A 27,973-nucleotide genomic window follows, 5' to 3' on the forward strand; every position below is an offset into this window, starting at 1 on the left:
AAAAAGATGAAAGGCTTTGTGATCAAACTTGATGAGAGAATGTTTTCGACAAGATTAGTTGGAAGTTCATTGGTTACATGTTTTTAAAAAAGAACTACCCAACCAAATGTAGAAGTTGGATTTACGCTTGTATCTCAGATGTTCAGTATTCCATTCTCATCAATGGCAGATCACGTGGACGTCTTACACCTAATAGGGGCGTTCGTTAAGGTGATCCTATGTCCCCTTTTCTGTTCTTGATTGCTACAGATTGCCTAAGCAGGTTACTTCAAAACCTTGAAGAACAAATTTTGATAATTTGATTAAAGGCTTTTTTTTTTAATAATAATTATAATCTGATTCACCTTCTTTTTTTGATGATATATTACTCTTTGTGGAGGACAATGATGAATACCTGACCAATCTGCATAATGTTTTACAAATATTTGAAGTTGCCAACATAAACTTATCCAAATCAACTATTTTCACCATTAATGTTGATAGTGATGAAACCATTGAATGTCCTTGAGCGGAAATGGCGATCAGACCCAAATCTCAATTTTTACAGAATTGAGAATTTTATAGAAACAAGAACCACAAACCATATTCATTTAATTAATTTTTCAGCATGCTAAGGGAAAATAACAAAAGAAAAATGGGTTTAAAAAATTCTTACCTTTGAAGACCAATCTTCAATGGAAATCCCTCAAACGGAACGAACATCACCATCAAAGCTACCTCAGTATTCTCTAGATGAGAATCCAGGAGTTTTGTGGGTTCTGGCTACTTTGGAATAGGGGGATTTTTAGGGAGATGAAAGGAAGAGAAGAATGATGATGAGGAAGAAAATTCAGAACTCTACTGTTCTTCTCCGTCTCCTTTCTATGTAAACATACCAGAAGAAGAAGACCAAAAACAAACTACCCCACTATCACGATTTAGAGAGAAACATGGGAGGGAGTTACAGCTCCCCCTCCCATAAATGATTTTTTAAAATTAAATAAAATAAAATAAATTTATTTTTAATAAATCAATTAATATATATTTATATGATAACTACCTTATCATATAATATAGATATGTTAAAGTGTATGTTATATCAAATATAACATATAACCTATAGTTTCTATATTGTATCAAATACAATAAATCGATAGTTTCAATTCTCTCTCATCAATGGCTTTTAAGATAAATCGCATTTATATTAAATTTATTTATATGAATCCAATTCACATAATCAATATTTGAATCATATTCAAATATTTATTTCCTCTCAAATAAACTCTACCGTTCTTCTCTGCTTCCTTTCTATAAACACACCAGAGAAAGAAGACCAAAAATAAACTACCCTACTATCACGACTTAGAGAGAAAAAGGGGAGGGAGCTCCCATAAATGATTTTTAGAAGTAAATTAAATTAATTTAATTTATTTTTAATAAACCAATTAATATATATTTATATGATTACTACCTTATCATATAATATATATTAAACTATATGTTATATCAAATATAACATGTAACCTCTAGTTTCTATATTGTATCAAATACAATCTAATCTATAGTTTCAATTCTCTTTCACCAATAGTTTTTAATATAGATCACATTTATATTAAATTTAATTTTATGAATCTAATTCACATAATTAATATTTGAATCATATTCAAATATTTACTTCCTCTCAAATAAACGTTATATTATAATGTATCAAATACATTATAGTAATTATATCATATATAATTAGATTAAATTAATTATAACACATGTAATTAATTTCCTCACTTAATTTGAACAATTCAAGTTAAAATTGATTCTCATTAATTCCCATTGAGCTACAGAGAAGACCTCATGACCTGTAACTTAAAGCTTCAACATTACGTGAATACTTAATCAAACTCTTTAATTAAATTATTCACCATTCATTAACTGTTGGGCACTTCACTAAAGAACGATAGTTGCACCCTTCGCACTACAGATATATTTCTGTGTCCATTGGATATAACCAGTCAACAGTACGATGACCCTTCACAAATTACTCGTAAGTACAGTTAGGCCAAAATTACCGTTTTTCCCCTGTAGTTACATCTTACAACTTAAGTACCACTGATCTCTCTAATGAACAATAAATCATAGTCCAACTATGACCAAACCCTCTTGGGCCAAGAGAAGGTGTGGCATGATCATCCTGGTAAAATGTACATCTTCATTATGAACGACGCTATATAATGGGATTAGTCATTTCGTGGTCTGGTCTTATAAAAACTCCTTTGTACAAAATGCCCCCGCTCTTATGTCTTCACATGAATGATCAAGATCAAATCACTTGTAGTACTTTACAACAATTGTAACATCTACAAAGCAGACCGTACTCGTAGTGTCACAAGGATAAAGTATTCAATCATGTTTAAGCTACAAGATAACCTTGGATGTTAGTTTATTAGTTTTTGGATTAATGCAACTAAATGTCAAATAAAACATCACATATTTTATTAAATAAATAAAATATTTGTACAATACAATTACAAACTATATGACCCTACGAGATTTAGGGCATCAACCCCAACTATCTCCCACTTGACCTAAAGCTAGCGGGATGTACAATATAAAAGTCAAACTAATATGTACAATACACAAAATAATAAACTAGGGCATAACACGCTCAGTACAAATCCTCCACTTGCCCTAGTCTAAACGTAGTCTATCCCATAGACCCATATCTGCATGTGGCCCTCAAACACCTTAACCGTGAGGACCTTTATAAACGGATTAGCAATGTTGTGCTCCAAAGCTATCTGTGTGATGATCACATCCCCTTGATGCACAATCTCTCGATGAGATAATACTTCTGCTCTATATGCTTCCCGCGCTTATGACTCATAGGCTCTCGGGAATTAGCCACATCACCACTATTATCATAATAAAGTGTGATGGGTTTTGACATACCTGAAACGACTTCCATACCTGTCAAGAATTTCATGAGCCAAATAGCTTCCTTAGAAGTTTCACAAGCCACTACGTACTTAATCTCCATGGTGGAGTCAATAATGCACTTCTACTTGGTGCTCCTTCGTACTACTGTTCCTTCGTTAAGAGTGAACATTGATCCTAATGTGGAGTTCCTAGAATCCTTATCAGTCTGGAAATCAAAGTCTTTGTATCCTATAACGATCAGATCCTTATAACCATACACGAGCATGTAGTCTTTCGTTCTTCGTAGATACTTGAGGATATTCTTATTGGCGGTTCAGTGATCAAATTCTGGATTAGACTGATATCTACTGATTATCCTCATCGTATAGTAGATGTCAAGTCTAGTACATAACATCGCATACATTAGGCTGCCAACAGTCGACGCATAGAGGATCCGTCTCATTTCCTCAACCTCTTGAGGTGTCTTAGGACACTGTTCTTAGACAATATAACTTCATGCCTGAAAGATAGTAAAGCTCTTTTTGATTTCTGCATCGAATACTTGACAAGTATTTTGTCAATGTACGATGCTTGAGACAGAGATAGTGATTTGTTCTTTCGATCTCTAAAGATTTGAATTCCCATAAATTTAAGTCTCTCCCAAATCTTTCATTTGAAATTGGATCGTTAGCCAGTTCTTAACTTCAGTCAGTAGACCTACATCATTTCCAATGAGTAGGATATCATCTACATACAACACTAGGAAAGCTACTGAACTGTTGATGATCCTCTTGTATACACAAGGCTCATCAACATTCTAATAAAAGCCAAAAGATTTGATTGCATTATAAAATCTTATATTCCAAGATCGAGAAGCTTGTTTCAATCCATATATGGACCGATTAAGTCTACAAATCTTTTGCTCTTGACCTTAGGTTATGAATCCCTCAGGTTACTGCATATAAATAGTCTCCTCAAGATTGCAATTCAGAAAGGCAGTCTTGCGTCCAGTTTTCAGAACTTATAGTCATAATATGAGGCGATGGATAGGAGGATCCAAATAGACTTTAACATAGAAACAGGTGAGAAAGTCTTCTTATAGTCGACTCCCTCAACTTCGATGTAACCCTTTGCCACTAGTCTAGCCTTAAAGGTTTGCACCTTCTTACCAACACCCTGTTTTCTTCTTATAGATTGCAACCTATAGGTTTAATGTTGGGAATGTCTTAAAACTCGCAGTTCATAAATGTTGACAATATAATTTATTTATCATTAAAAATATTATTAAGTTTTTATTGATATTGCATTCTGTTATAAAAATCGAATAAACAAATCCATGACTATAATATGAATACTTTAACTTTATATATGGAGACATAAAAGTGGATCAAGTTTTAGTATATAGCCAAAATTTTCTATAAGTATATGGATGAGATTGGGTACCTCATCCTAGTGACACTATTAAATAAGGCCCACTTTGGATACTGATACAAATGATGTGATCCCAAAATCATTCATATGGAGGCATGCGAGTGGAGGCATCCTATACAATGAGTTTACATAAAGACCAAACCTCGAAATAGTCACTTTTCTTTATAACGACCGTTTACTGTTAAAATCGGCTTTTTCAAATTCAATGACCTAGGGTAATTCGATCTTAATCCTGAGGTAACTATAAACTCTTGTTTAATCGGAATTATCCTCTGATCTGCATAGGTGAGAGTAGTCCAACAACACTGCTCAATAAGTCTCCCATTTGGAGGATAACATCGGATAAATAGTTGGAGACATAATCCTGCAAGATAGAAATCACTCCTACCCAATTTAAGATTAGCAGGCAGGTTGTTCTCTTAAGTACTGATTCCTAGTCTTAAACAACAGGGCCCCGCCCTCTCATGATGAGAGTGTTATGGTTTATTAGTTGGACTATAAACCAATTTTTCAATAGAGGATTAGTGGGAGTTTAAGGAACAAGATAAGATGTATTTACAGGAATAAAATAGTAATTATGACGTAGTTGCAAATACGAACAACCTAGAAGGATCGACTTACTAATTATGATTAAAGTTGACGAAAATATATTTATAGTGAGGAGAGTGCAACTATCGAGCTATAGTGGAGTATCTCGATAGTTAAAAAATATTGATTAATTCGGTCTAAAGAGTTTAGCCAATTAATCTCAAATCGTTGGAACTCATGATCTGTAGGTCCATAAGGTCCCTCAACTAGCTCGTAAAATTATATCTCGGATTAGTGAATTAGGCAGATTTGACATGTTCAAATTCGAAATTAGGATTTTGAATTTGAAGAGTTCAAATTCAATTTAGGATTTGATTAATTGTATTCGATACAATTAAACGTTTAATTTATCGAAATTAAACAAAATTGGAGAGTTCAAAAATATTTAAATAATGATTTAAATATTTGATGAGGTGAAATATAAAATTTAATATTTGATTTTAAATTAAATTAGTTTAATTAATTATCCAATTTAATAAAATTCAATTTTGAAATTTCTATTCAAAATTGTCAATTTGATTAATTGAAATTTTGGTTTTTTTAAAAAAAAATCTAAATTATAAGATTTAATTTTAAAATTGAATTTGAAAATCAATTTTTACATAAATTAAGTTTTACTTAATTTAATCAAATTTCTTTTTAAAATTGGATTAAAACTAGAAAGTGGGAAATTCCAAATTTTGGATTTTTCCCACTCACTAATCCACCTCATGCCACAAGTGGCATCATCTTTGCAAATCTGAATTGCATGGTCTTATACAATAAATTGAAGTAATTGACTTCAATTTGATTTTCATGCAAGTTGAATAGTGGGAGAAATTCTGCTGGTTTTTCTTCTCACAAAAGCCCTCTCCCTTCTCAACCCAATTCACCTTAGAGATTCCACCTTTCAATCCGAGTTAGAGGATAGTAGAGAAGGTTTTTGTGATGGTTTGTTGTGAATTTTAAGATCTAATTCGTAGGGAGAAGCAAGATTTTTAGTGGTTCAACAAATGTATTGTTTTCAGAAACCCTTCTTTTAAAATTTGTATTAATGCATGCATTTAAACTCAAATAAAGTGTAATTAGAGAGCTTATTGATTCCGCTTTCTTCCACTGCATGTTAGTTTATTCTATCATCTAACCCATCAGGTTGATCTACAAGATCCCAAACCGAATTAAAATATATCGAGTCCATTTCGAGGTCCATAGCTTTGATCCATTCATCTTTGTTAACATCCTTCATTGCCTTCTTGTAAGATAATGAATCCTCAACATCTTCGTTCGCTACTATTGCTAGGATTTATGTTAAACCTATGTAACGGACAGACAGGTTCACAACCCTCCCACTGCATTGAGGCTCCCTTAACACTTGACGTGGATTTGACCTACTAGATGATCCAATTTTAACAACTTTTGTTGAGGTGTTGGGTTTTTCAACAACTCTTGTTGAAGTTTTAGTAGTTTCTTTGAAAATTTCATTCAACACTATTTTAGTATGGGGCTTGTGCTCCATTATGTGGTATTCTTTTAGAAAAGTAGCATTTGTCGACACAAACACTCTATTTTCCTTAGAGTCAAAGAAGTAACTACCTCCTGTTCCTTTAGGATAGCTTACAAATAGGTTTGAAAGAGGTTCCAGTTTCTCAAGATTTACCTCAAGCACATATGTTGGGTAACCCCAGATTCTGAAATGACGTAAACTAACTTTACGACCATTCCATAACTCCAAAGGTGCTCTCATAACACTCTTGGATGGAACACAATTCAAAATATACACTACAATCTTTATTGCAAAACCCCAAAACAAATCAAGTAAAGAAGTGTAACTCATCATAGACCAAACCATATCCAATAGGATTCGATTTCTCCTTTCTATACACCATTTTGCTAAGATCTACCAGGTTCTGAGAGTTGGGATACTATTTCATGCTCTATTAAATAGTTTTGAAATGTAAGATCCAAAAACCCTCCACCTCGATCAAATTGAAATGTCTTAATTTTTCTATTTAATGCATTTTCAACTTCCGCCTTAAAGTCTTTGAACTTTTCAAAGGATTCAGACTTATGTTGCATTAAATAAATAATCATCAGTAAAGGTGATGAAATATTCAAACCCTCCTCTTGCTTTTACATTCATCAGACCACAAAGGTCTGAATATACTAGCTCTAAAGGTTCTTTGGCTCTATGATCTTTTTCAGTAAAAGAACTTTTAGTCATTTTGCCTTCAAGGCATGACTCACACAAAGGTAAAAAGTTTTCTTCTAACTCACTTAGAAATCCATTCTTTACCAATTTCTCAATCCTATTAAGATTGATATGCTCTAATCTTAGGTTCCAAAATTAGGCATTTTCTTTTGGAGAAATTTTAAGTCTTTTATTTTGAGTTACCGCAGTTTTAAACATTTCAGTTTCAATGAGGGCTTTAGTTGCTAACGATCTTAGCACAGAAAGATTGTTTTCCAACTTAGCATAATAAATATTAATACCATTCTTTGAAGACACTTTATTTATAGAGAATTGAATACTATAATATTATTTTAATAAACACTTTACAGAAATTAAGTTCCTCCTCAAACCAGAAACAATATATATATTTTCAAGTAAAATATATTTATTCTATAAAGTTAGCCGATAACCTCCCACTATCACAGCTAAGACGACGTGCCTAATTCCAACCCGTATCGTCATCTCTCTAACTTCTAGTTGTCGCCAAGAACTAATTCACTGAAATCAAGAACAAACAAAGTTAGTGGTGCCTAAATCAATTATCCATGCAAAATCATTATTCTTTACTAAACAGGTCTTCAATATAAGTAAATCATATATAGTTTGCTTAGCTTTCTTCTTTTCTGCCAAGTATTTGGTATAGTTCATCTTTCAATGCCTCTCCTGGTTGTAATGAAAACAGATTCCCTTTATAACCTTAACCTTCTTGCCCTTTTGGATAGCAGCTGTGAGTTAGTTTTTTCCCTTTCCACCTTTCTTCTTTTTTCACTTTTGGTGCCAAAAGAAGAAAGCACAGACTTTATCCCAAAGGTCAAACCTCTGAAAAAATTCTTAGAGGATGAAGCAACATTTTTCTCACCCTTTTATTTCTTGGTTTTCATTAAGGACTGAAAGGTCTGTACCTCGTTGAGCATGGTAGTCAGGTTATAGTCAATCATGTTCATAACAGCATTACTATGGAACTGTAGGAAACTTTTAGGTAAAGTTTCCAGGATGAAGCTAACCTGACTGGCTTCATCGATGATGAAGTCATCCATCTCCGCCATGTTGAAGTGGACCATCATGTTAAGAACATGTTCCCTAACAGATGCCCCTTTTTGTATAAGGGCATTGAAGATGAATTTGAGAGTGTCGTGCCTGAGCTATGTGGATGGTTGTCTGAACATTCCCCTCAGAGACTCCATGATCTCACGAGTCGTGAGTATGGGCTCATGCTTCTTGGCAAGACTTCAGAAAGGCTTACCAAGATATATGCTTGGGCCTTCTCATTTGTCTGTGTCCATCATTCATATGCTTCTTGAACATTTTGAGCAGCATTTGGAGCTGGAATAGGAGGACAATCCTCCATTAGGACAAACCGGAGGTCATCGATGATCAAGACAGTGTTGATTGTGTTCAAGTCTTGTAATTATCGTCCGTTAGTTTTTCGGTGACAAGTAAATTAAAAGTCACAAAGTCAAAATGAATAAATTTGCTGAAATCATACAAATTATTTATATTAGTTTATTTACATTAAACCATTAGGAAAAATCAATCAACGTTAGCAAAATAATCTAATGTACCCTAAGTGACATCTATTTTGCAATGATACTTCAATGAGATAGGACAAAAGCCACCATAGGGTGATCAGGTGCCCCTTTCACTGAAATGAGACTATCTCAACAAATAGATAGAACAACTCATTGTTACTATAACTATTAGCCACCATTGTTCGATCCAAATATGATTAAACTAGCTTAACATTTCTTGTAATTGTAACCCCTCGTTTTAGATTCCAGAGTTCCCCCCAATGAGCCGATGTAGGAAAAAATCAATTGGGGCAAAAACTAAAGTAACCCTTATCCATTTTTGGAGTTTGAATAAAGCGTCATGCAAAAATGCCATCCGTAAGGGGGATACTCAAGGTGCCACAAGGTCGTGCATGAGACTTTACTTCAAACTAATGAGAGAGACCGAGGGATGTGTTGTCACACGTCCAGCTCTCACTTACTATAAACACTCTTTCCATTCACCTTGATATTGATCTATACAAACACAATCCATAGAGGGTGCACTCAAGGTGCCTCGAAAATGAGTATGGATCTCATGTTGTGAACTTTTAGGGAGAAACGTGAAAAGGATAAAATGAAATATCATATACCCCATTTTCCTCCTACTGAGCATTTTACCTGGGGTTAATTAACTTAGGAAAATCTGGTTACTGATTTAGCTAAGAAATTATTTAATTTACGCAAAAACAACATTTTTTGGATTGTTAAACAATTTTGATTAAAGTTCATTAAACACTTTAACAAGTTGACCGATAATTGCATGCTTGTAAAAAATCTATTTAATTCACTTTTCCAGGTCAGTTCCCAGGTAGGGTGTTATGTTTTCATCAACTTAAATACCCCAACCTAGGCAAAATTAATCTTAAACAAAAGGTCTCTTATAGATATATTTGTTACAATGTTAATCTTTTAATTAAAACCAATATAATCCTATTAAACCGATTAAAAGATTAAGCTCATTAAAAATGTGATATTAGGTCTATATGATTCAAGTTTTAAAACTATTTTAAAAAATGAATTTAACCTAAGGTTTGCATGCAATTCTGATTTATTGATTTTAATTTCTAATTTCGTTTAGTTATAACTAAGTAAATTAAATAAATTAAAACCATACATTGCATCCACTGACATACTTAGTAAATTATAACAATTATAAATTACCTAAGGTAATGTCATGCTTCATGCAATTTCATTTCATTACTAACATATATAACACTTATATAATAAGGTAATGAAATAGTTAATAACATACTTCAAACATACATTCATACTATATATTATAACCTTTATAATATAAATCATGTATATATATGCTATTAATGCATGTATATATTATTAATGCATGCATAGATATATTATAATATTTATACTATATGATGCATGAGCATGCTATAAAAAAAATCATGCAACTAAACATATATTATAACATTTATAATATAAAATGATGTATGAAATTAAAAGCATAATCTATGATGGGATTTTATACTATATGGTATACATTATGGCATATGATAATAAAATTTAAATCATACATCACATGTATAATTCAAAAGCAATTAATGGACTGGGATTGGACACCTAAAACAAAAAAAAAATCTAACTATTAAAAATTAATAGCCATCTGGTTCGAAATAAGTGAAGCATGCCTTGAACCGCTCGATCCAGACCACGAATTGCTCGAATCAGCCACGAATCGATCAGGACCCAAAAAACTCAAATCAGAGAACACATGAACCAAATCGGACCAGCAAACCTCGAACTAGAACTGGACCGCACGTCTTCTCTATCTCAGAGCGTCATGACGTTGTGGCCTAGCATCGCGACGTTACAGAGATGACTTTCGTCTGTCGCATCGTAGCGTCGCGATGCTACTGTACAGTTGCCTACTGTACAATTTCGAACTCCTTCAAAATGCTTTCGCTTTTTGCCTTGTTTTCTCAAGAAATTGACCAGAAACAGCACGAGCGACTCAAAACTTAAATATACAGACTCGATAACAATTTTATGCCCCAAAACATGGGCCTTTACAAAACAAAAATTGTAAAAGAAAAACGATAAACTAAATGCCCAATCTCGAAAACATCCACAAATGTAAACAATATTCATCAACAATCATCACATGAATTATACATAATGTTGAATGCCACCATTAAACTATAAAACCATTCTGAAAATTTGGAAAGTTTTGGGCCAAAAAACTCCACTCTGATACCAATTGATGGAACTATTGAAGGTTCTAAAGCGGAAACAGGGGATCGGACCCAAATCTCATTTTTTTTTTTTTATAGAATTGAGAATTTTATAGAAACAAGAAACACAAAACCATATGCATTTAATTAATTTTTCAGCATGCTAAGAGAAAATAACAAAAGAAAAATGGGTTTAGAAAATCCGTACCTTTGAAGACCGATCTTCAATGGAAATCCCTCAAACGGAACGAACATCACCATGAAAGCTACCTCAGTATTCTCTGGGTGAAAATCCAAGAGTTTTGTGGGCTCTGGCTACTTTGGAAGAAGGGGATTTTCAAGGAGATGAGAGGAAGAGGAGAATGATGATGGGGAAGAAAATTCAAAACTTTATTGTTCTTCTTTGTCTCCTTTTTGTGTAAACACACCAGAAGAAAAAGACCAAAAACAAACTACCCCACTATCACAATTTAGAGAGAAAAATGAGGAGGGAGTTACGACTCCCTCTCATAAATGATTTTTAAAAATTAAATAAAATAAAATAAATTTATTTTTAATAAATCAATTAATATATATTTATATGATAACTACCTAACATATAACCTATAGCTTTTATACTGTATCAAATACAATATAATTTATAGTTTCAATTCTCTCTCACCAATGGCTTTTAATATAAATCACATTTATATTAAATTTAATTATATGAATTCAATTCACATAATTAATACTTGAATTATATTCAAATATTTACTTCCTCTCAAATAATTAATTCACATAATTAATTCTCATTGAGCTACAGAGGGAAATTCATGGACCTATAACTTGAAGTTCCAACAATACATGAATAATTAATTAAACTTCTTTAATTAAATTATTCACCATCCATTAACTGTCGTTCACTCCACTAAAGACCAGCAACTACACTTTTCACACTACATATATATTTCTGTGTCCATTGGATATAACCAATCAACAGTATGATGATTCTTCACAAGTTGCTCGTAAGTATAGTTAGGCCACATTGTCCAAGCCCAGGAATCAGCTCTTAAGGGAGTAATTTATCTACATTGGGGAAGGAGTGAATTCCTTTTTATGTAGTTATGTTATTAGCGCCCCAATCAGACAAATCCCCAAAATGGTAGGCTTTTTGAGTCGATGATCTGGCCAATCTCAGCCATACAAATCAAAGGATCGCTTTTATAGGCAAGAGTTCACAACTCACTCAGGATTTAGGTCATATTACCTATAGTCATCCTGGTGAAATATAAGTCTCTATTATGAACAGCGTTATATAATGAGACTAGTCATTTCGTGGTCTAGTCTTATACAAACTCGTTTGTATAGAATGCCCACGCTCACATGCCTCCATATGAATGATCAGGATCATATCACTTGTAGCACTTTACAACAATTGTAACATCTACAAAGTGGGTCGTAGTCGTAGTGTCACCAGGAGGAAGGCTCACTCTTATCAATTCTACACTCACTAGTTTTCCCACCTATCAACTGTCTATCTTCAAAGCACCTATTGCTACTTGAAAAACCATTGAAAAGCATTGAGGAGACTTCCTGTGGAAATCCAAAGCACCTTTTGAATCGAGTATTTACAACAACCTGTGGAAATCCAAAATCCTAAAAAAATGAAAATTATTTGTTTGAACTCTTGTTCACGAATGCATTAACACCTTGGAGAATTTACAAAAAAACGATGCCAAATTCTTATCTCAACCCAAGCTAGTGCTCTATTTGTAAAGCTCATGGTGAAACCATGGAACATTTATTCATCTTTACTTCGAGACTTTGGGATAATATAGATAGACAATTGAAATAGTTAAATAGAAATCCCAATATTCACTCTAAGATACCTATATTCTATCAATCAATCCTCTAAGAAGAATGTCATCATCTTCAATACTTCGGTAGCCATCCTTTAGACTACATGGCTTGAGCGAAACAACGGAACTTTCAATGATAAACATGCTAGTGTCATCAACTTATGGGAATATGTGCACTCTTGCGAGCTACTGATCAAGTCGATCAAGGCTTTTCATTGAATACAACGCATCTACCATTGCTTTAAATCTAAATGCTTTTGTTTAATGTTGGTCTTTCTTCTCTACTGGCCTTACCTCTAGCCTTTTTTTTGTTGTCATCTGTCATTTCTTGGACTTATTGATTATATTAATGAAGTGGGGATGATGAGGGTGCTACGAAGGTGTCCATCTAGTGGAGATGTTCCAGTGCACTTGCTGATCCTTATTGTATCTTTTTTTAAAAAAAAATGTGCTTGAAACCATAAAAACTAAAATTGAATAAATCTCAAATCACAAGACCAAAATGATATTGTTATATATATATTATGTAGACATAATTCTACAAATGTATTTTTAGGCTCTATAAAAAGTGGCTTATACCAATAAAACACTATCATTAATTATTTATACTTATATATTCTAAATCTTTAATTCTCACTAGCTCTTACAAAGTACATCCTCATTATATATCTCTTTGAAAATTTTGGTCAACAACAATTTCTTTGTATGTCCGTACTATTTTTGCACCTTTGACCAAATTTCAAATGCAAAATTTTCAAAGAGATAACCTTCTTGAAATCAAATAAGTTTCCAAAAGCAATTCTTTTTTGAAAAAAAAATAATAAATTAAATTTATCATAGCTATATTCAAATCATTTGATAGAATGGGCTTATATATAAAAGAAAATTAGTATAACCAAAACGAGGGTAGGCATGGAGATTTAAATCTTGGACTACAGGGTAAGTAGTATACGCAAATTGCTCACTCTGACATCTCTTTAATTTATGTAATCTCTTAAAGAAAGCAAATGAAAATTCATAAACTATTATTGTGAAGCCTTATTTGATAACCATTTTGTAACGACCCGACTCTTTAAGATGGGTAAAAGACCATTAATACATGTAAGCATAAACCTAAAAGGACTTTTTCGCAGAATCTGTCTAAATCCAATAAAGTTTCATAAATTGAATTTCTAATAACAAATCCAAAGAAAATAATTTCACTATTTGGGGTACCCCTAAAACCAATTGAAAACCAAATTAAATAAATATATGAGTATATCAATCAAGGATTTAAATGTTTAACTTCTAAATTAAAACATGAAAACATGAGAAAAATAAAACATAGGCAGAAGTGTTTGACAAGCTCCAGTGGCTCAGTCACGGATTCTTCTTGTTATTCATCATTCTGTCCTTTTTTTTTACTTGAAAAAAAAAAACATAGATAAAAGATTAAGTATAAAAATATTTACTATTGGAACCACTATATAGCTAACCGCCCTATAGAGACAAAGGTGAGCATCTCGAATATAGGCGTAAGCCTTAGGCATAAGGGGCGAACCCAAAGGCACGATTTTATAGGAAGTGATTTTGAAGAGTCACAATATCATAAACATAGGTGGCGATCCTGATGCCAAAACATACATAGGGGATGTACACAGTCCGATAGGAGTGTTAACAATCACCATCAGTCTAACATGTAACATACAACGTCCAATTCCATCTCAAGCCACAACATATTATAATAATCATGGTGATATAACTCATGAGTTCCCATAATAGGCTCAACAGTCCATACATCAATTAATCATGGCAAGTTATACTATCACAATAGGACATGCTTTTAATGTATTCACAATCTCATCATCAACCTGAGGTTTGAGAGCGAACTGGTAGTAAATCACTTACCTCGAGTTTTAGACACAAAAAACAATCAAGCAGCTAAACCTTCCTCTTAATTTAGCAAAATCTTGAATCGAAGTCCTTAACACCAATTACAAAATGATCTCCAAATAATTTACTCAAATCTTGCCAAAACCACCCTTTTAAAGTGTTGGACAGCATACTAGAAACCAAGGGTGAGCATGGCAGACCGAAAGACCGACCTGACCAACCCAAACCGACCGAAATTAAGTCGGTCGGTCGGTAATCAACAAAATTCGGTCGGAGTCAGTTTGGGTTTTTCTAAACAAACCTTTACATCGGTTGATGAAGATGGTCGGTCGAGTCTCGACTGAGTCGATTGATTTAATATTTTTAAAAAAAACTGCACACGTAAGGTTTATTCATCTTCTTCAATCTTCATTCGTCCGCCTCCGCATTAGCGTCTTCAACCGTCCGCCTTCAGGGTCCTCACTTTTCAGCTTAGGCACATCGATCCGGCGTCCTACGGTGACCGGCGTCTTCAATCCGTAGTACGGTCCATCGTTCACTTTTCAGCCGCATCGATCCAGCATCTTCATCTTCCCCACTCTTCAACCGCAGTCCATTATTCCGTCTGGTGTCCATCGTTGCAACCCAACCCCATCGATCTGTCCATCGAACTTGAAGAACTTGGTAATTTTTGCCTCCCTCATTTTATTACTTTGAGTTTTTTTTTTTCCTTTCTCTATGACAATAAACGAGTTTTTATGGGTTTGTTTGGGTTTTTTTTTCTATTTTTAAGTGTGGGCAAAATGAATCTTGTGTTGGGTTTACTTAATCAAATTTTTGTAAGATTGAAGTTAAGCTTGACTGAAATACTAATTAAGCAAGAAGATTTCTGTTCTATAAGATTTCATGTTCTAGGTTATTGATTTCAATAGAAAAATAGGTATCTTAGAGATTACATACTTCCATCATTCAAATGTTTTTAGAAGAAGATGATCCAAAAATCTGAAGGGACCCAATTATGAATATCTTGTTGGGTCTAAAATTTTGCCTCATTAGTTTCAACAATACTCTATATATAAAAAAGAATCAACAGAAGTTATCTTTTAGTTAATGCAGTTGCTTTCCTATCAGTTGATAACAATAACTTTCAAGTAAGTTTTTATTCTGTAGACTTACATGGATTTAATGGATATGGAGTTTGATAGAACTGCAACTAATATTTCAAAAAATGAACGAGATGCAGAAACAGATGCCAATACAAATATCGTTGATGTTGATTCAACAAATGAGACATCAGATGTTCCAAATCCACCGAAAAGAAGGTTGTAAAAAAATCATGGTTTGGGATCATTTTGAAAGGCTAAAAAGTGATCCTAAAGACCCTCATACTCAATGTAAATACTGTGAAGTTTTCTATGCATGTCATTCTAAACATAATGGTATTAAGACTATGAAGAATCATTTGAAAAATTGTAAAATGTATCCTTACCAAAAAAAGAGAGATCCAACCCAAATGACATTAGCTTTCAAAACTAAAGATAAAGACAATGTCGGGGATAATACTTCACAACTTGTATGTGAGTCATATAGTTTAAAGAGTTGTCGGGAAGCGTTGGTTGAAATGATGATGATGAAGGAAAATCATAGCTTTTGTTTTGTCCTAGTTGGATATCATATTTTCTTCTTTAACCCAAGATTCATAGCATCCAGATGGATTTCGGCATCAAGTACCCATGACAAATAATTATTGTCGTTGATATCAAGGGCGGCAAATTCTAATTTTGTGAGATTTGTCACGGCAGCATTATCATAAAATGTTGTACTTATGTTAGAAACTTAATAGATATTGAATATGTAAAATAACATTAAATTTATTAATTATAACAAAGAGAAAAAAATCGGCATATCTTTAGGACCTACTTTAGCGAAAAAAACGACAAGAGCTTGTGCTGATAACGTGTTATGAAATTAAGGAGTACAAGGAGAATATGGATATGAAAAATATAATATAATAATAATTTTATATAATAATAATAAATAAATAAAAACTAAAATTTTAAAATAAAATAATTAAAAACATAAAATAACCAACGTCATAAAATTGGATAATATGTAGTGGAAGTGGAATTCTCACCAATGTATGTGTGGTTTTAAGATCCATCAAATGCTACTATTTATAAGCAAAATGGCAGGTAGAATGTGGACTTATAAGGACACCAAGCATGAATAAATACAAGTCACATGCACAACATGAATTGTGACATATGGTCTTTGGGACACTAAACAATGGACATTTATTTTATATTATAATATTCATAATAAATCTCAATATATATATAGATATATATACACTATATATATACACACACATAAACAACTTTCCTTTCCTTATTAATTTTCAAATCCTCAAATAAATAAATAAATATATATATATATAAGGAAAGGGAAAGTTGTGTGTATATGTGAATATATTTTTTAATCCTTCTTTTCCATCACCTCAAACCCCAAACAAATAAATCACTTCCCAATAAAATTAAAACCCAAATAAATAACCTCCAAATTAAATTCGAAAAGTCAAATCTCAACCATATATTCCAATTAAAATTATCTTAATCCAATTATTCAATTCCAAATATAAATCCACCAATTAAATTAAATCCAAATAAAATTCAAATAAAATCTAACCCTTCCAATTCCTTCAATTAATTTACAACAAACTGCTAGTCCTCGTCATGTTAATTTACAATTGAATTACTTTAAACTAATAATTAAGTTTCGTCTCAATCTTTGCTTCGTAATTCAAGAAAATTAAATAAAATTTCCCAGAAAACTTGAATTGTCATAATCTACCCTTCTTAAGGAACTTTCATCCTCGAAAGTTCTAATCTTGAAAGAGCTTTGGGTAGTGTGCACTCATCTCATCCTCTCGTTCCCATGTTGCCTCCTCGAATTGTCTGTCATAACACCTTCAATAATGTTATCTCCCTGTTGCGCAAAACTTTCACTTCCTTGGCAAGAATTTGTATAGGCTTCTCTTCATAACTCAAGTTCTCATTCAACTGTAAGGGCTGAAAGTCTACCACATGAGATCTGTCACATATTTCCACAACATCGAGACATGAAAAGCATTATGAATTGGAAAGAGACAGTGGTAATGTTAACCAGTAAGCCACAGGGTTAATTCGCTCCAAAACCTCAAATAGATGGAGAGTGTTTTATCTCTGTCTATCTCAGATAGACAAACCATATCTTTGTCTATCTCAGATAGACGGAGATGGTGTTCTATCAATGTCCTTCTCATCTCTAAAAAAATATAGAGTGCAAACCATATATTAAACAGATATTTGTGTTTACCATTGAAGTCTATTACTGTCTATCTGATATAGACAGAAATAACCTCTATCACTATCTATCTGATATAGACAAAGATAGAACTCTATAATCGTCTATCTCAGATAGTAGAACTCTATAACTGTCTATCTCAGATAGCACTATCTCTGTCTATCTCAATTCAAAGTTATCAATAATAGATCCACTCAACTAAACAATTAAATAAATATAGAATACAAACCATATGAAAATGACAAAAATAGACATCAGATAGACAGAGATAATGCTCTAACACTGTCTATCTCAATTCAAGGTTATCAATAGATCCTTTTGACTAAACAAATATAGAGTGCAAACCATATAGAAACAAATATAAGGGTTTACCATTGAAGTCTATCTTTGTCTACCTGAGATACTACTTTCTCTAGAGATAGTGTTCTACCTCTAGAAAATAGTCAGAGATAACCCTCTATCACTATCTATCTCAAATAAATAGTGATAGAACTCTATCACGGTCTATCTCAGATAGACAGAGATAGACTCTATCTCTGTCTCTCTTAATTTAAATTCATTGTCTATCTCTGAAATAGACATAATGCACAATTAAGTATGTATTGATGTTAAAGCTCTATTGATAGCTTACCTTCTTCTTCCCTTCATGTTTGTTTGTCTTTACTCTGATTATTGATGATTCAGCTTTCATTTTCCTTTGCTTCCATCAACTTCAACTACTTTTTGCTTATCATCTAGTTAAACAAAATTAGGTACAATGATGTTTAACAAGTATGACTAAATAGAAGAAATCAAATTCCATTCACGTCCATGCTAAAAAAAATAAGAGACGAATTAGATTTTTTTTTCATGTGATGCTAAAAATTAAGAGCAAAATAATTTATTTAATTATTTAAATGTAAAACTGCCTAATATATCCCTATTATCATCAACTAAAAAGGACAAAAGGAAAATTGAATATTTTCCTCCAATAGTCGTTTTTAGATAGTATAGATTATTTATTAGAATATTTTTTTAATTCTCCCCATTCCCTTCTAAAATCCCTTGCATGCTTCTTTTATTATTATTATTATTATTAGCACTTTTTTAATAAAATTTGAATAATGACTAAAAAGTAAATTGGACAAGATTTTGTGTAAAATAATAGTCCATTAAACTGCAATTATGTGATTGAGTATATTTGTTTGAGTTGTGTATATAGAAAATTCTAATTTAAATTAGTTAAAGTGACAAAAGTCTATATAACATTTTATTTTAAAACCTAATGAAATCAAAATATCAAAATACTAAAACAATAAATTACATAAAATTATAATTTTCGTCAAATCTCTATTGCAAAATTTAAAAAAAAAAAAAAATATATATATATATATATATATACTCTCCTAAATTTCTTAGATTGTTTTAAACTTAACTATATTAAAATAATTAAGATGATAAATGTAAACTAATCTAAAATCTAGTCACTATTTAAATATAATAAAATATTTCACAACCTCAAGATTTATAAATCTACACTTTATTCCCAAGTTTTATAAACCTACACTTCAAACACAAACTTCCTAAACTTATACTTCACACAATTTTCTTAAACCCAGGTTACCTAAACCTCCCAACCTAACTCCTACCATAACTAAACTTAGCATTTCAAACCTGCACACAAAACGCCCCTAAATTCCAATGATCAAATTTGCCATTTATCCCAAAAGATGTCAAAATTTCCAGTACCTCAACAATGTCTTCCTATGATAATGAGACAGCAATACTGTCTTTCCACCTTCCATTTTGAAGTCTCTTGGAAGTGTTTGGACCGTTTTTGCAAATAACTTCCCTTCCTGCTATATCCTGTCTCTGCTTAAACACATAATGGAAACTGGAAATACAAATTATGCAACGTCGGATGAAAGCCAGAAATAAAAGTAGACAACAAGTAGATTAATGTCTATGCCCTTGTGCTGACCAAAAATATCAAAGCCATTTTCAGATGCAGGGTTCTCGATAAATAGATAGAAATTTTGATATGAACGTACAATCCTTCAATCTACATTTAACACAAATATCATACAAATGTTTGTAGCTAAATCTGTATCAGTTCCAGAGACCTTGCCTATCTAAGGATAGTAAGCTTCCATTGGTTGTACTGATGTAGTACCAATATCTTTAGACTTGGGAATCTACTGACATACTCACATATGGTAATCAAAGTGGCTCTGAGTTATCTAAATGAACACTATGTTTCAACATTTTACAAATGTAGAAAAAGAAGTTAAATGGAAGAAGAAAAAAAAGAAACTCTCACTTCTAGCCATCATTCCTAAGAATCAACTCTTGAACAAGAACTATTACTTCAGATAGAACGGTCCTATGGAGAGAATGACCCTGACAATTAATGGAGACAGCTTTTCTCATGCACATATATTATATGGGGAACTGGCAGGCATGATCTCAAGAATGAACTTGAAGAACATGACTTGGTGTGATACGTTACAAATGCAGCGTAATCTGTCAGTTGCAGAATTTAGTTCTGAATGTGATGTGATTCGTTGGGTCAACTAGAACGTCAGTTTTCCGTTTCAGAAGCTAGCTTCACTAGATCCTTTACAGGATGGCCCAGATCAACTTGATCTACAGGTGGAGCAAAACTTGTTTGATCTGTTACCAACTTGGAGGAATCCTTTAGATGAGGAACAGTAGGGTCAGTTTCCATTTTATCTGCTTGCTGTGGAGTAGACTGTTCATGATCTGGTTCCAGAAGGCTTGATGTTGCAGGGAGGGGAGCTTTTGGCTCAATATTATTTTCTGCATTTTCATACTCGGAGAGGAGATCCATGAATTCGTTAAGCAGTCTCTGGACTTTTCTATTTGATGCCATGGCAGGAAGTATATCTTCTCTTAGAAGTTTGTGCTTTCTCATTCCCTACGTAAATAATAAAAAAGTTTGAGTAAAATAAACTTCTTAAGGCGCAGAAACCTCATCCAGGCAGCCACTTATAAAGCTAAACAGTTATGAGGTGCAAGGAGAGTAATATGAATATCCACAACAATCGGACTTTCACCAACTTTAGACAAATAACAGGATTATAAAAAATGTGACCCTAGTTCAAAGCCCCAAAGATTTTGAGTCGTGGAACTCTTGACATGATCTTAGATTTAAGCATAGGGAAGCTAAACAAGTACTCACTACTCAGAGAGTTTATCAAAGTTAGAAAAATGTAAAAGAATCATCACTACAGACATCTATCATGTGATTCAAACCAATCAGAAGAATTTCCAAAGAAAATTATATTGAGGAAGGGAAACAAAAACTGAATGCGGAAAGACACAATATTAACTAATAAAAGCAAAACAATTCTACATGTTAAAAGACTTGAAGGCAGCAAACAAAATAGGTATTTGTTATTAGGTATAATGCATGTGTGAAATGGCTTTTGCAGGGCAGGTTAACAAAGTCTTACAAGCACACAAGGATCCCAGGCTTGATTCTTTGTATCCGCAGATGCATCTCCAGCCATCCCAGTTGGCGGTCCTAGTAAACTCTCACAAACCTCACGTAGCCGTGATTCATCTGCTTCTCTGTGATCAAGAAAACAAAAACACCAAGTACAGACGTGAACTGAAATGCTGTAAAATTTTCTTAATGAAAATTAAATTACATCATTTAACCAAACAAAACCACAAACTACTAATAAATCCCATCATCAAAGAGGAAAAAGAACGGTAAGCCTCTTATGCCTCCCAAATCAAAGACGTCATGCACCTGTTCTGATGCCCAGAAAATTTGAACTCTAGAACAGAAATGGTGTTTACAACTCATGTATTGGTATCAACATCTTTCTTAGATCTACCTAAAATATCCAAACTCTTCTGATAAATTCAAAACTTTATGCTCCTAAAACAACGTGCAAAAAACACATAGGCACGTTTGCAATAAGAGATGGGCTATAAAAATGTGCTAAAGTAAATCAAGATGTGTTAAATGTGAATCACCTTGCCAAGAAGCGTATGTATGATAGAAGCCATTGGCGATACTCATTAGGTGACTTCAATGCTAGTGCAGATGCCATCTGAGTCTCTAGGTGAGCACGTGTCTGCATCCCATCATCAGTGACCCTAGAATGAAGAAACAGAACTCATAAAATTGACTTCAAAATTAGGTAAATAAGATCTTGAAACTAACTAAGAACCTGTCAGAATGACAGAATAATAAATCATTTAAAAACCCCTCTTCCTTCCAAGTCAATCATGTGACATTAAAAGAACCAAACATGTTGAGATCAATATCATGATCATGAAATTGAATCATCTCTGAAAACTAGTCAGAACTCAAGTTCTTAAAGCTTCAGAACTCTGGTGAAAGGAAAGAACAGACCTGCTCCAACCTGGCTTTCTAGCCAAATATTTCCTGATATCAACCTGCAGTGCAGCAAGCTCTCCGCTCTGGATAGACCCCAAGTTCCAAGAGCTGGAAAAATTTGATGCAGGAAAACAGTCGTCTGCTACTCTCAACCAACACATAAGGCTCATATCAAAGAGAAAAGCGTGGCGAGTAGCCAAAACAACTAGAGGAGAACCAGATTTTGACAGCTTGGCAGAAATAACTTTAATTGTGCCTGAAAGAGTGAAGGTTCAGCCCTCAAATCAGATTGGCAGATTTCTATAGGAAACAAGGAAAACACGATCTCTAGGAAACAACGGAAACATGGGAAAAGAAAAAGAAAAAGAAAGAAAAAGAAATTTGGTATTAGCATCACACTACGATATACTACTTCAAATGTTGAATGTTACCAGAATCTTTCGTGGATGAGTTGGGGTTCAAAGGAATTAGCGATGCCAGCGAGTCATGAAGGAGACAACTGCGGTTAAACAGATCCCAAACATACAAGGATCCTTTCCTTGTCACCAGCAACAATTTCCAGCAATCATCACAATCGATAAATGTAGCAGCAGATCCCATCATCATAGTTGGCATAGACCGTCTACCACACTTGGTATAGACCTACTCGTGAATAAAAACGTATGACAAAATATGAAACTCATAGAAATGCATAATGTTTTATTATTATATCAGACAGAATTTACTTCTGGCAGCCTGGAGTAATACGACTAACATTAACTAATAACTTCATTAAGTATCTGCTCTATTGCCAAGAATGTAAAAACTTCAGTCTCAAATAATAACCATCGCTCCTTGTATCAAGACAGTCTAGCTGTACCATCATAAGACCAGTGTTTTAAAAAGCCCTCTCGGGCGAGCACCTAGGCCCAAAGCACAGGTCTGGCACCTCACCTTGGAAAAGCGAGGCTCACAAAATAAGGCACGCCTTAGGCGCAAGCCTTTTGTGAAGCCCCAAGGATCAAAGCCCTGCACCTTGGGGCTTTTCAATGATTTTTAAAAAATAGTAATAATTAAAGATTTGCCTTATTAACTAAAAGGATCAAGTTTACCAAACCTAAATGTAAAATTTCTTGTGTTTTGGGCCCTTTTCTCCATATTTCCACTTCAATTATACTCTCTTTTTAATGTAATATTTTTATATATAGTGCGCCTCACAAAAAAAAAGTCCGCACTTTTTTGTGCGCCTTGCGCCTAGGCTCCAAAGGGCCATTGCGCCTTAAGGCACCTTGGGCATTTAAAAACATTGCATAAGACATCGTATGCATACCATCCAAGCATACTCCTACTTAATCGTAATGCCTCAAAATAGCTGTAACTAAATATTAGATAGCCAGTAATTACCTGTAGGCATCCATCTTCACACCCTACTGCCCAGAAATTTGCATTTCCAGCCAAAACAGTGACTTTCCCTGAGACTCTATCAGACCACAGATTTCTAGATCCCTTAGTACAAGAAATAACTGTTTCTTTCAACATTGATGCGTTTCCAGCCCCAATAATATCATTAGCAGCATGCTCCTTTGGTCGAGCTTCCAAGCAAATTGGCTCATTATATTCCCCTGCTTTCTTATCAAACACCCTAATTGACAGTACAGAACTACAAGTAGCCAATGAACTTGATGTCTTCAAATTCCCAGAATGATCCATTATGATATTTGCATCTTTACCTGCAGAGGGCGGAACCTTCTCGATGACTAAACTATCACTGATTGTTGCTCGAGCAGTGACCCCTGTGCGTTCCTTTGAATCAGTATGTTTGCTTGGTACTCCCCTCACGGAACTTTCCCTTACACATTCAGGAGCAGTCACACCATTATTATCCTTTTTTTGGTCAGATGACATAGAAGGGAAATCAATCGCATTGCTACTCTGAATCCCACCAGACTTATTTTCCTGCTGAACAGGCACTCCAACTGCTTCTGGAATAATTCTCTTTCTTCCATCAGGTCTTCTATATTCTCTTTGCTTCACAGGACTAGAAATCTTTGGGGGAGCAGAGGAAACCTTATTTAAACCATCCCCACCAGCTCCCCCACTCTTCTTTGAATCGTCAACTTGGGCCTCCAAAGCCTTGGTGGCATCCCTCACATCTATTGAAGGTTTTGCCTGTGTCTGGTTTTGTTGAATTTCTGAAACCACTTTCTTGCTCGAGACTTGCCTTAATGAAGCGGCTTCAAGCATTAGTTGAGCAGGAGTTTCAGCTAAATTCACTTGCCGACCTCTAACATCACCATAACGACTTCTCTTGATCTCATCGAGTTCTGCATCAGGTAACCTCTGTCCAATTTCTTTAACTTCAAAATGGAATGTTGCCACCGACCCATCCAAGGAACATGCAAAGAGTGAATATCCATCGGGGCTCCTGCTCCAATAGGAAAATGTGAAAATTATACGTAGTTACAAATTAAGGTGTAGTAGATGATACATTCAGAGTCATACCAAGATAAATCAACAACACTTTGAGTAAAGAAATGTTTGGCAACAAAAAGAGGGCGAGGACTTGCTGTCGTCCAAACAGTTATAGTGCGATCCTGGCTCCCAATTGCAATCACATTATATGATGGGGACTCTTTGCCTCCAATCTTCGAAGCTCCATTTGTCCACCCAACAGGAACAGCCTTCATCTCATTAGCATTAGTTAAATTCCTCCGAAACATAGAATGATTGAATTTCACAACAATAACAGGAGCATTGTGTCCTAAGAAATCAAATGTGGCAGACCATTCCCCTCTCTCCAAGACTGGTGCAGAATGCCTGGGCTTCTGAAAACCATGAGTGGTGGTGATGAAATGTCCACAAGGTGACCAGCCTAAACGCCGGAAAAATGTAGAACCAAGCTGGAAAAGAAAAACCACAAGAATGTAAATATAGTAAAATTATAAAATCAAGAAACAAAAGCAAATACAAAAAACCATACATAAAATGAACAAACATACAGATTTTGTCCAGTGGCCATCAGTTCGGTGAGCAAGGCTCCAGTCACTTGTTCGCCATATAATAACCGTCTTGTCATCCGATTGACTGGCTATGAAAGAGCCTATGGGATCCCAGGCAACTCCTTTGACAAGGCTAGAGTGGCCCCTTAAAACAGCTGTACAAATACCATTGCTCATATTCCATATGTGAACTGTGTTATCTAAACTCCCACTTGCTAATGTCGAGTCATCCGGAGACCAGTTAAGATCCACCTACTTCATGCATTGAAATATAACTCCCAGGTTAGATGCCATTATAAGTGTGTACATCAGTCAGCATAACAATTAAATATATAAATGAGAAATAATAACCAACCTACAACAAAAAGTAGTTCGATTTTTTAAAAAAGAGACACGAGGGGCTTGATTCTCCCTTATTGGTTCTTATTATTTTGAAAAGTAGTGACCGACAAAAATTTAATCAAATGCATGGCATGTTAAATAAAAAAAAATTTAAAATTTAAAAAAAAAAAAAAAAAAGAAAAAGAAAAAAGAAAAGTTAGAAGCTAAATCATTACCACATCAGCAGTGTGCCCCCTCAATGTCATAGCAACTTTCCAATTCTCGACGTCTGGTGGCTCCCCACTTCCAAATTCAGTGGTCCCTGAACCAGGTTTCTTTTCATGAACAAGAATTGTTTGATCATCAGACCCTGATGCCACATAACGACCATGCTTAGCCCATCTAACACAATTAACTGACCCAAAGTGATCACGAAGAGTTGCAAGAAGCCTCTGATTCGAATCGTCGTCTTCTAAGCTCCTACCAACAGATTTCACATTCCATATCCGAACCTGCAGGAGTGCAGGAAGTAGAAAGTGATGTAATAGTTTACATAATTGAATATAATCAGAAAATTTTATCAATAACAGAAAAACCAGTTTTTTCATTGATTACGCTACAAGTACAGTAATCACATATGACGACCAATGCCACTACGAAAATGACAAATCCATACTTGCTAACCATGCTTCAACACAATTGTACTCTTGTAAATCATAGCTTGAGGCACATGCTTGTATATATGGAAACTCTCATAATAACTCTCTGACTATTCAACTCAAAATCCTATGACAACCAAAACCAGATTTCAAAGCTAGACTGGAAAAGGGTTTCCATCACCAAACGGGTATCAATAGTTAGCTCAGCAGAAGAGATGCCCATGAAGACAATGACAAGTTGTAAATGGGTGTGCCTCGTGTCGGGATACCTAACAAGATGGCTAGGGGCTCAGACCATCACAAGTCATATGAAGTAAACAAATTACGATGTTTAGGAGAAGGGGAATAGATTTGGATTCAAACGGCCAACCTCTTTTTTAAAACGGTAATGGGAGCTTAAAGATGTGGAAATTTCTACATAAATTGATTCAACCATCCTCAAAAACACGAAATGAGCACTATTCAGGACTATTTTATCATCTTCAACATGTAATATAGTCTTTTCCGGCATAAGTAAGATTACAAGCAAAATGGGAAACAGAATGCAAGAAATTCATACAAGTTTATACAATAAGTCTCAAAAACTATAAAGTAAAAGGGCAGTGATAGTGCCACTGCTATTGCGTTCAATTGGAAAAAAGATGTACATTTTTCTCAGCACCCATTATAAAGAAAAATGGAAGTCGGTTCATGTTATCCACCAACTAGAGTAAAAAATTATTAGAACAAGTACCTTATGGTCACCTCCTCCAGTAGCGAATCTCAGTCCACCAGGTTGGACATCAATCGAGAAAATTTGCATGCCCTCATGCCTAACCCAACTAGGTTTCTCCGCAATCATCTCAAAGTCCAAACCCAGCAACAAACCCTCCCACCACCCTCAGGCTGTTTCTTGTCAACTCATCGCTTTCCAACACAATAAAAAAAACTCAGTACAATTGCGTAAAACAGAGCCCTAAGAAAACCCAAATTTCAAAAACAAAAAGGGCCACAGAATTCGAGTCTGGTAACGTGAAACTGTTGAGAAAAGACTGAATGCCAAGCAACAGAGAGAAAAACAACCAAACCCTTCCAGTTCCAGCTCAGCGTAGAACCCTAGAATGCGGACCAGAAGAGGCCTGGTCCTAAACCCTGAAGTAAAAATCAACGAAAACCCTAGAAGTGGAACAAACCCAGTAAAGTGACGGAGCTAAGAGTAGCGAAAACGAAGGAATAAGTTGAAAGCTCCTGATAGAAGTCAGAAGCGAAGCTAAGAAGTTGGAAAAGGCGAAAAGGCGAAAGTGGGCGGGAGAGAGAATCAGAAATTGAAAATGACAGACAGAAGGGGCCGCCGATGTGCGAGGAAAGAGAAGAAGTGAGCTTAAAGAAAAATGGTAATGTAATCTTGGAATCGAAACAAGAATTGAAAGCAATGAGATGAGAAAACGAAAATCAAAAGCAAGAGAATAGAAGAGAAGAGAAAGAAGGAATTAGCTTTTTACTTTTAAGAGTCGCCTTCTGTTCTTTAATCTTCTTTTTCTTCTTCTTCTTCTTCTTCTTCTTTGGTTTCTATCGCTGCAGATTCTTTGCTTTGCTTACTCTCGCTTTCTTTTGTGCGCTAACAACATCAAATACAACAACAACAAAGCGTGGTCCGTGCCGATATTTTCAATCGTGTTTTTACGGAGTAATGTGGGTAGGTTTTTTTCCTATGATAACGACCGAATTTGTTCCCCTTTTTAATCCTTTTTTTTTTTTTCCAATTCAAGTTGCAAAATAATATTTGCGATCCAAA

At 34.2% G+C, this 27,973-nt stretch overlaps 1 protein-coding gene and 1 long non-coding RNA gene across 3 annotated transcripts; both read right to left on the bottom strand.

Annotated features, from left to right (window-relative positions):
* Window positions 1–17,498: 17,498 nt before the first annotated feature.
* LOC150033043 (uncharacterized) lies at window positions 17,499–19,756 on the bottom strand. The gene is made up of 3 exons (XR_016523972.1): window positions 19,616–19,756; window positions 18,519–18,621; window positions 17,499–17,635 (listed from the first exon to the last, which is right to left on the bottom strand). It is a non-coding gene; the product is annotated as an uncharacterized LOC150033043 (long non-coding RNA).
* Window positions 19,757–19,900: 144 nt separating this feature from the next.
* On the bottom strand, window positions 19,901–27,935 carry HIRA (histone chaperone HIRA-like protein). 2 transcript variants are annotated; one of them, XM_039044990.2, is made up of 11 exons: window positions 27,681–27,935; window positions 26,933–27,105; window positions 25,777–26,052; window positions 25,220–25,471; window positions 24,723–25,120; window positions 23,625–24,645; window positions 22,673–22,883; window positions 22,257–22,497; window positions 21,875–21,997; window positions 21,343–21,460; window positions 19,901–20,804 (listed from the first exon to the last, which is right to left on the bottom strand). In XM_039044990.2, exons 2-11 carry the CDS (start codon window positions 27,038–27,040, stop codon window positions 20,448–20,450), a joined length of 3,105 nt encoding a protein of 1,034 aa, XP_038900918.1. In that variant the 5' UTR covers window positions 27,041–27,105; window positions 27,681–27,935; the 3' UTR covers window positions 19,901–20,447. The 2 variants fall into 2 exon arrangements, with proteins under 2 accessions (XP_038900918.1, XP_038900920.1); XM_039044992.2 differs by lacking the exons at window positions 26,933–27,105; window positions 27,681–27,935 and having other exon boundaries at window positions 25,220–25,474; window positions 25,777–25,918.
* Window positions 27,936–27,973: the final 38 nt, after the last annotated feature.

Source organism: Benincasa hispida, chromosome 10, assembly GCF_027475165.1.
Source record: "Benincasa hispida cultivar pf3 chromosome 10, pf3_genome.v1.1, whole genome shotgun sequence".
NCBI lineage: Eukaryota > Viridiplantae > Streptophyta > Magnoliopsida > Cucurbitales > Cucurbitaceae > Benincasa > Benincasa hispida.

Coding starts and splice junctions, on each gene's coding strand:
- HIRA (XM_039044990.2), bottom strand. CDS start 27,040: ATGATTGCGGAGAAACCTAGTTGGGTTAGGCATGAGGGCATGCAAATT. Junction 22,884..23,624: donor GTGAAGATGGATGCCTACAG/GTAATTACTGGC, acceptor ATTCACGAGTAG/GTCTATACCAAGTGTGGTAG. Junction 21,461..21,874: donor TACATACGCTTCTTGGCAAG/GTGATTCACATT, acceptor TCTTGATCACAG/AGAAGCAGATGAATCACGGC.